Here is a 9,451-nt window from a genome sequence, read left to right as displayed (position 1 = left end):
CACATCTCCAAATCTCACCATTGTATTTTTGCTATCCTTGTCAAACACAAATTAATATCCAATCTGACAGAATTTTGTTTTATCTCCTTGCTTAATACTGTTTTTTCATATACATGTGTATACCAATGATGTCAAAAAGTGCAAGAATGGATCCGGCCCTGAAACGTCAGATGCCAAAACGGGGTAGCTCAGAATAGTTTAGAGTCCAAAAGGTGGCTTCGAAAAGTCGGTGACAAAGAAACTGCATTGAATCAACCCCTTTCCTTACTCACACCCTAAAAATTAACATGTCAACATGTTTCAAGATTGTGATCAAACAAGTGTCACTCACAAGATATACATTTAAGTATGTAAAAAGCTATGTATCAGTACTTCATTCTAATTAAGAAGTTATTTTCTCTTTCCTCAACAGGGAAGCCAACTCTAAATTTCCCCATCGTGTTATTAGTGATTTGGGAATGCCAGAAGATCAAAAGTTGTTTCACCATAATCTGCAAAATATTGGTTTTGGAGTGAGTGCCGTTGCTGGGAGATTTTTGCAAGCTATTTTGCAGCAATCACCAACGCCTGCTTACCGATAGTCTGTAATACACAGAACTGTAGACCAGATTGTGCAAGTATACTTGGGTTGTTGGACCCTGGCAGCCTTAAACAATGCAAGGCTGCTTGCACTTAGTCTATGCAGCCAACCGACTAGTTTGGCTCAACAACATTTTTTTATCAACAAAATTTCCACTGATAAAACAAACTGCCGAATCCTTGTGTATATAATGCCACAGTGTTTACATGTTTTATACCCTTTAAATTTGGCATTTATAGATTTTAAAGGTTTCTCCATTTTCTAGCTAATTATTTTCAGGCTGATAAAGCAGAACACACAGGAGAACATTGAAAAACTGTGCATTAGCTAGCATAGACTGTTAGCCTGTTTATATAAGGAAAATCTAAAGACAAATTCTTAGACAGAAAAAGACTGGTAGTTATTCCATACCTAAATCTTAGATCGTATATACATGTGCATGGGTGGTCTACCACCCATGCACATGTATATACAGCGCAGACCAAAAACATACAAGGTTGCAGACCACCCATGCACAAGAACATATGGCACAGATCACAAGTATACAAGGTGGCAGACCACCCACACACATTTATCAGTTTATAAAACGACTAATGCCGAATGTTTTCATTTTCTGTTGCATTTATTCATTGCATAACTACTATCATACAACTTTAGACGGTCAGAGAAAATGTATATTAACCAATTTATAACTATTTTATTCAACTAAGACCTTGGCCGTCCAGTGTACCATGGCAAATCATCATATGTAATAAGAAACTCTACAGTTATTTCCAAACGCAGAAATGTGGTACGCAGGCGCGGGTGGTGAAGTGTACGGCTACCAGGTTGAAAGTTTGAAGTTTGAAACCCACTCGAAGCTAAACTTTTATTTGCAATTTCATGGCAGGGTTCATAGAAGGAAAACTCGTCTCATCAAATTTAAATATTAAAAATAAGGTGAAGAAAATGTTTAAGATTGAATACCTTGCGCAGCCTTTTTTGCGCACCATTTACAAGAGCTGCTTACTTATTTTGCAAGAATGACGCATTTGATAAAAATATGTGAGTAAAAAAACTTCCTTGACTTGCAGGTTGTTGTTGTTTCCACCTTGCAATGGTGCAAACTTACAGACTAACAGCATCATAGAAACATAAGGTATGTGTCAACATACAATCGGCATAGCCACCTCTTGTAGTAGTCAGCTAGTACAATGCTTGCCTCTTGTCTTGTTTGCTAGTCAGTACCTGCTGATCTATTACATCTTGGCAGCAAATACTTAACCTTGATGACCTTTTAGCCCTTCTAACCTTAAATTGTATTAAAATGTCATAAAATCAAATTACCAAAACCACAGCCTATGATTTCTGAGTTTTATATACTTGACTGGGGATCCCCTCCCTCAGTTAGTTATACTAAAAATAAGTGCAGAGACATTGCGGCTTGGTCATAGCATAAAACTGTCTATAAGTATCAGCCAAAACTCTAGCAGGATATTTGACAGCTCGCTATTTGGTCTTAGCAAATATGTGTCATAGGAGCGAAGCAACGCCTGAAGTTTTTAGAGCTGAATTATGTTCTAGATCATAAACTGCAGCAGTTTATTTTTAGATTGTCATGAAAAAAATGTTTGACATGAATATGATAGGCTATACCTGCTATAAAAAATCTGTGTTAGCATAAAGGAACTATCAGAGCTCCGATGACAACCTAATCAATAACTGAAGAGCAATAAGGCTTTAAGGTAAATCTTGTCAATGCCTAAATAGACTTCTAAGTATTGGGCTCACATCGAAATATTGCAAAGTAAATAGTTATTGAGCACCAATCTATCACATGACTTAAAACTTTTACCAAAAATATTTTTTAAGAAAAATAAAGTGCCTAACAAAAAATTTTAATGGTAACAAAGTAGCGTTTCAATATGGAAAACATCCAGAAAGTGTGTAGCGGTGTGATGTAAGTCTTAAAACACAATTTTTTTAAATATCAGCAGAGAAAAGAAGCTGAAGTTAACAAAGAAGATAGGAACATGGTTTGTTATCAATTTACAATATAAAAATTTGAAATAATCTTTAAAAAAAGCATTTTTATGTGAGTTTAATGAACCTTAAAAATTTAATACTTTTATTGCATCAAGTTGTACAAACTGATCGTTCAGTAGAAGATAGAGGGTAAGACAATCATGCAGTATCCATGCATGTAGTTTTACTAGTCTTGCAGAAGTAAAAGAGTGGTTAACAGTGCTATTGGCTTCAGCCAAAAATTTTTTGAATGAAACTTTTTATTGTTCGTCGTCGTCGTCCTGAAGCCTGGAGCACGTCACAGTACCATTTTGGTCTTTTTTCTCTAGGTCTGTATCCATTTCTCTCTTTCTAAATGTTATTGTAGAATCCATGGTCTGTGACTGGAAGTATTTCCTGTCTTTATGCAAGTAAAACAAAACTAATTCAGAAATAATTGCGGCAATGCCAAACAGACCTAGTGCTGAACCAACATTTAGAGCAAAGGTGACAAAGTCGAAGGCCCGTGCTACGGCATCTGTACGCAAAACAAAGAGGATGCCAAAAGCTTTGATAAGTTCACGCTTTTCTGTACCATTTTCCTTATAATAGTGAGCATAATGAAAGTTGTATCCGGGAGATGTAGCCGTGCTGTGAAGGTTGTCGAGGCGAGAGAACCGGTAAGTTGGTTTGCAGTGACTTTCATCATAGTCATAATTGCAGTTCCATTTCACTGTTATGGATATAACTCCACCTCTGACCGCCATTTTTTTAAACGATTTTTCATCTTCATCATGATCAGCTTTTGAAGATTTTCTGTCCGCCATGCCAACAATAGTTTTAATTCGAAATATTGGGCAGTAGGGGTCACTGTCAGGGTCATATCGGCAGCCTTTGTTCAGCATATCATAAGTAATTGACTCAATGAGGTTACTTCTTCCTTTGTCAAAGTATGGAAAGTATACATGGTTTTTAATTAGTACTGTGAAGTTTTGAATGTAGTTTAATACGGATGCTGTACCGTTATTAGGCAAAGTTTCATCTTCAGAGGGACACCAAGCCTCTACCATGCAGTGTCCAGTGGTCTGGTTACATTTACCTACACTCATTCCATTAACTTTGTGATATGGTTGGCCTGCAGGCCTGCAATCGTCATCTATTAGACACCTTGTGATAGCGGCACGCTTTGACGAACATTGAGAATGAACTTGATCATCTGTTATGATGACGTTGGTTGTTACAAAGAATGAACTTGCTTCTTGCGACGGTATCCGTAAGTCAGTAGAATCCCAGAGTCGTCTTTCCTTTGGTGTTAACGTTGAGCCACTGTACGCAATTCCCTTGAGTTTTGTAGTAAACGCTGAGATAGATTCTGTATCCATGTATTGATATTGCTGCCGGATTATGAAGATCCAAACGAGTATTATACCAAATATGGCTGCTCTGGCTATCCAATTAATAGAGCCTACACACTTTGTTTCGAGACTAATCTTTTTGCTTGTCTCATAAGTAAATATGGCTGACTTCACCTTTGAAAAGAGTTGTGTTACGAACTCCATGGCTTGCTTCTGTTGCTCTCTGGTTTTAAAATGCTATCTACAAATATAAGTAAATATTATATAATCAGGATGACTGACCATAATGAGTATTGCAGTTCAACTTTGACTTCTACCATTGCTAAGTTTTCATACAGCGACAGATTAGCGACACATCCCCATGTGGCACTGCGATGTCATCATAGAAACAGCCATGTCACTCTCATTCTGTAATGCTTTTTGGAAGTGCAACATCTGTGCGATCTGCTGTAGTTGTGCCTTGAAAATAGCTTTGGAGACTGATGGCGTCACCCTTGTGCATAGCTCTTGCTTTTCTGTGACTTCATATGCAGTTATATGTCTTGATATAAGGAGTCGAGCAACTATTGTTCTACTACAGCGCTTTATGGACGCAAGAACTGTTTGTCAGACCAGATTAGCGTTTTGGCACTGGGGCACCGGGATTTCGCTACACTGTCGCTGTATGGGAACTTAGTAAACATGAACTGTTGAGCTTGTCACCTTGCAAGTTAATTATGAAAGTCTCATACATGTATATTACATACCGGTATACATATATTATATACTGGTATACATATGGTATACAAAAACCAAACTTTTCAAGTCTGCTTTATGTATATCATATGTACTTGTGTATAATTGCACTCGCTTAACTTGTGAAAAACAGTCGACGTAAAGCTTTTGCTCTCTTCCTTTTGGTTCCGACGAAGATAAAAACAACAAAGGATTATGTGGCTCAAACTTGTCACATATCTGTTATTTACATACAAATAACCAGTGAAGCGTCATTCACCGGCAATGTGGCAATATGGTTAGGTGGCACAAACACGCCCACATAAAATAGCATTCATGTAGTTGTCTATCAAAAGCAACAAACATCACAGCTTATATTTATAGAGTTTTTGCCAAAATATTTTGGTGTCTCTTGTTTTCAATGATTGCATTAGAATAAAGATTTGTCAAGCAATAGTTATTTACGCGCTACCCAGGTCAATTAAAAATCACCCCCAAAGTTCATGTGTTCTATTTGCATAAATACTGCACTTCCCAGCGTAGCGTGGAATATGATACAATTCACAAGTGTTTCATACCTACCAATCCTTTTTTTGACGTCAACAAGTCATTTGCACATGCGCTCATTCACGAAAAAGCTGCCATATTTGAAGAAAATAATCATTTTCTTTTATTTAATAGTAATTTTTGGTGTTGTTTTAATACTATAATAAATAAAATTGCAAACAAAAGCATCGTGTTCATAAATTCATAGCAAAAGCTTCGGTTTTTAAAGATAAAATTGTCTATGAAGATGGCCGACAACGATAAAATGACGTCATGAAAAAGCAAAAGGGTTGAATTTTTGACTTCCATAATGATTGAAAGCTCATTCTTGACACAGTTCATTAGTGAGTGTGTTTGAAGGTGATAGATGGCGGTGTCAAAACTAAGAGGACACAAAAAGGTTAGAAGAATTGATCGCCAATACCTTCCAAGTGCCTAATTAAATTGAAGAGCATATCTAGTCATGCACTACTGCATGTATGCACTGTTTCGCTACACTTGTAGAAAATGGCAATGCAGTCTTCTAAGCCATGCACACAAGCCATCATATGAAGTGCCAATGATTTGAGTACTTCACGCAGTGTTTCTTCATCACTTAAAGATGAACTTAGACTAAATTTTAGTATATTGCAGTATGTTACTATTATTTGCTAATCGTTTTGATGTTTGAGGTGATATAAATTCCATAATGCTTCGAGATTAAAATTCACAAAACTTGAATGCATTTGAACACTAGTTGTTATTGTTGCTTTAGTTGATATCAGCTATTGCGTTCAATTGGAAGTGTGACACGTCTTTATTGTATTGGGCTTTTCGGAACCATAGATGTCATAATCGCACTTTCCCATGATGTGAGCGTTTTAAGCGCAATCAAGTGTTGTCTGTTTTAATTTTGAAATATCCTGACAGTCAGATCACTTCAAACATCAAAAACCATCACAATGATAGAAAAATATTGATACCCTCTGATAAAACCAACTAATGCTTTGTGTGCTCATCTCTTAAGCATTAGCAAATTTTAATTGAGACAGGACATCAAGCCGTTTCCACTGTTAGCCTATCTGCATTGAGCAGTATTATCAACATTCTGATTATTTCATAAGGAATAAAAAGTACATGCAAAGCTCAATAAAACTGATGTTTAGCCTAAAAAATAAAAGCTTGTTTTTGAAAATGGCCCAGCTGTCTATTGGTCTAGAATGTCTGGCCTTCAAACCACAGACTAAGGTCCAGCTCCCAAAAAACGCCATTAGTGGTGACAGGAATGACATCCAACTTTAAATTCCTTTCTACAACTGAGATTCTCTTGTCCCTGGACACGGAAAAGCCTAGCCAAGATCATAGTCACATTGTGTGGGCAACAATGCTTCTAAAAACACACCCACAGCCTCTGTTAGGCAGACATCGTACCTAATTTCAAGGGATTGCTCTTACCACTAACCCTTCACATAGCCTCAGTTTCCATCATGTATTAGTTAAGTTCCCTAGAGGTCTGTCTGATACTTTCATGCTCTACATAAAGGTGGTAAATGTGAATGACAGTGTCATATGAACTGCTTAAACCATAACTGTCACAAACAACTTTTATCTTATTTTCTAGGTAAATCAGCCACGCTGATTCTGATTTTGTACTCAAAATAAAGATTGGTCCACTAACCTTCAAAGTCATTTAGGCTTTTTTAAAGCCTTTCACTATCCGTTTCGAAAACAAAACAATCGGCCTTACAAGCTCCACCCATAAATATGTGACGAAACCTAGCTTTTTCAGGAACAGAAGTTAGGAATGTTTAATCCGATTTAGAATAATAGAGATTGGTGTCTTAAAACCCATTATTATCTAAATCCAGCCTGTAAAATAATTTCAGTTTTTTATGAAAGGTATATAAACTATATAAAATTGCTCGTATCTTGTTACATGATGTTTAAATGGGCTGGACGCCGAAAAAAGTGAGCTCATAAAGCGCGGTTTTATCCAAAGCTAGCGTTGTTATCGCGCTTTTTTAAATATGCAATGTTAAATAGCTTATCTACCTTTCAGAAACGACTGAGATTATTTTAAGGCTGAATTTAGATATTAAAGGATTTTAAAACACCTATCTCTATTATTCTAAATCGGTGTAAACATCCCTACGTAACTTCTGTTTCTAAAAAGCTAGGTTGCGTCACGTATTTATGGGCGGAGCTTGTTGTGCCGCTCGTGTTGTTTTCGAGACCAATATTAAAACCCTGTAAAAAAGCCTTCATTACTTTGAAAGTTAGTGGACTAATCTTTATTTTGAGTACAAAATCGGAATCAGCGTGTCTGATTTACCTAGAAACTACGATAAAAGTTGTACGTGACAGTTATGGTTTAAAGAAAAACTTGGTTAGAAAAGCATTACTCAAGTGTCGCATTTTTGCTTTAAAATGATTTTATAACTCGAATGCCTTCTGAAGCAATTCAGAACAACAATAGCAAGGATGGTGTGGAAAAAGGTGGGATCACATGTTAGTTCTTTGAAATAGGAATTATAATACCAAATTGCGTCTAGCAGAATAAGGTAAAGATAATAGCGTTACTCTACTTTTACAAAATGTAAACGCGGCTATGCGAAGGTTTGAGAAATTCCTATTAAGTCAGAGTTAGCTATTATTTTAGTGACAAGCATCTTAACATCTTAACAACAGCTGGTGTTAGGGTGATTTATGTCTGTATTCTAACGTAATAAAATTCAATTCACATATGCAACTCTATTGTATGCATACAACCTTGAGATCGTGTAGGCAATCAACACAAAGAGCATACTGCATCCTCCGAAAAGACTCCGAGCTATTTATACGGTTAGAAAAAAACCAGTTATCAAGAAAGCTCTGGTATAATTTAAATCTGGTGCAAACGTGTAAGTCATTATCACAGCTAATGGTCTAGAACAAGTTAAAATAAGCTAGTATGAGCATAAACTAGAGAAATAAATGTAAAAGTATTTCATTGCCAGAAGTGAATATTCCGCCTGAACACATCTATTGTCAATTTGACTCTATTGATTGACATTCTGTAGCTCAGAATTTTATGATACTCTATTATTGTAAAAAAATATACTAAAGCCGTTCAAATAGAAATTGCATATTTCAACAATATGTTATTCATATCATGTCATTATTATGCTATTATGATATTCATTTATACAGGCCAATTAAAGTTTAGTAATGGTCATACTATTTAAGAATTTTCAAATTAGTGGTGTGTCCGTTCATAGATATGTATATGTCGTTGTTGACATAGAAATCTGCAGACCTAAAGACGCATTAATAAAAAGGCATTGAAACACACATATACTGACGCAAACAATTTTTGATCTCTCTAATTCTTTTCCTTCAAGCTGTTTGTCAAACTGTTTACAAGCCTCCGAAAAACAAGGCTAGATTTTTGCGAATGTAGCATTTCTTTCATTTCAACGAACAGCTTATCACACAATTAGAACTAAGACAAACTCACTGATAATTCTAATTAAGAACGTTAGTATTCTACCACTGTACAGGCTACATAAAATTGACTATTTCAAAAGAGATTGTTCTTTCAAAACTCATTCTCATAGCTAAGAACTAATATTCAGTAACTAACTTTTAAAATCTAGGAAAGTACACATAATAAATAAAGTTGCCGATTCTTGCATAGCTGGTTAAAATACATTTCAAAACTATGACTCTGATATGTCTTTGCAACACAAACCGTAAAGTTTTAAACAGCAAGTTTAGTTTTATGCTCACCTTGTGCTGTCGTACACCTGTAGACTTATGATAGCTAAATATCTACGCCTGACTCAACATGACTTCCTTGAAAAACAATTGTTCTTGCGAAATAAGGGTCATTGAGGTTTTAATTGGCAGTTTGGATCACGTGCCTTACTAACAACTAGGACTCCCCTAATGCTTTGTAATGACCAAAACAGTGGCTGTCCTGTCTAACTGAATCTTTGCAAGCAATTAATATATAAGTAGGCTGCTAGTTAAAGCGCACGGATTGATCTTAATCTGGCTCCTTTGCAAGCAGTTGACCCCTTTAGCTTTTTGAGTTGAGTCTGCAGATTATGGACTGATGTAGAACAGGGAGAACTTGGACGTTTTTCTCAAACACTACTAGTGATTCCCATGTGACTCAAACCCCTGACCCATAAATCATAAGTCAGCGCCATAATCACAAAATTAAAAGTTGAAAATGAATAAATGGTACAATGGTAAGATGAAATAGGCTGTATTGAACTCAGTTCTCAGATTTTTCAATGTTCAACATCAC

At 36.1% G+C, this 9,451-nt stretch overlaps 1 protein-coding gene across 1 annotated transcript; it reads right to left on the bottom strand.

Moving 5' to 3' along the window:
* Positions 1–2,295: 2,295 nt before the first annotated feature.
* LOC137401668 (P2X purinoceptor 4-like) lies at positions 2,296–8,984 on the bottom strand. Its single transcript, XM_068088124.1, has 2 exons — positions 8,926–8,984; positions 2,296–4,159 (listed from the first exon to the last, which is right to left on the bottom strand). Exon 2 carries the CDS (start codon positions 4,120–4,122, stop codon positions 2,845–2,847), a length of 1,278 nt encoding a protein of 425 aa, XP_067944225.1. The 5' UTR covers positions 4,123–4,159; positions 8,926–8,984; the 3' UTR covers positions 2,296–2,844.
* Between the last annotated feature and the right edge of the window lie 467 nt (positions 8,985–9,451).

The sequence above is a fragment of the Watersipora subatra genome, chromosome 8 (genome assembly GCF_963576615.1).
Source record: "Watersipora subatra chromosome 8, tzWatSuba1.1, whole genome shotgun sequence".
In the NCBI taxonomy this organism is placed as follows: Eukaryota; Metazoa; Bryozoa; class Gymnolaemata; order Cheilostomatida; family Watersiporidae; genus Watersipora; species Watersipora subatra.
This window is presented reverse-complemented; position numbering and strand designations above follow the sequence as displayed.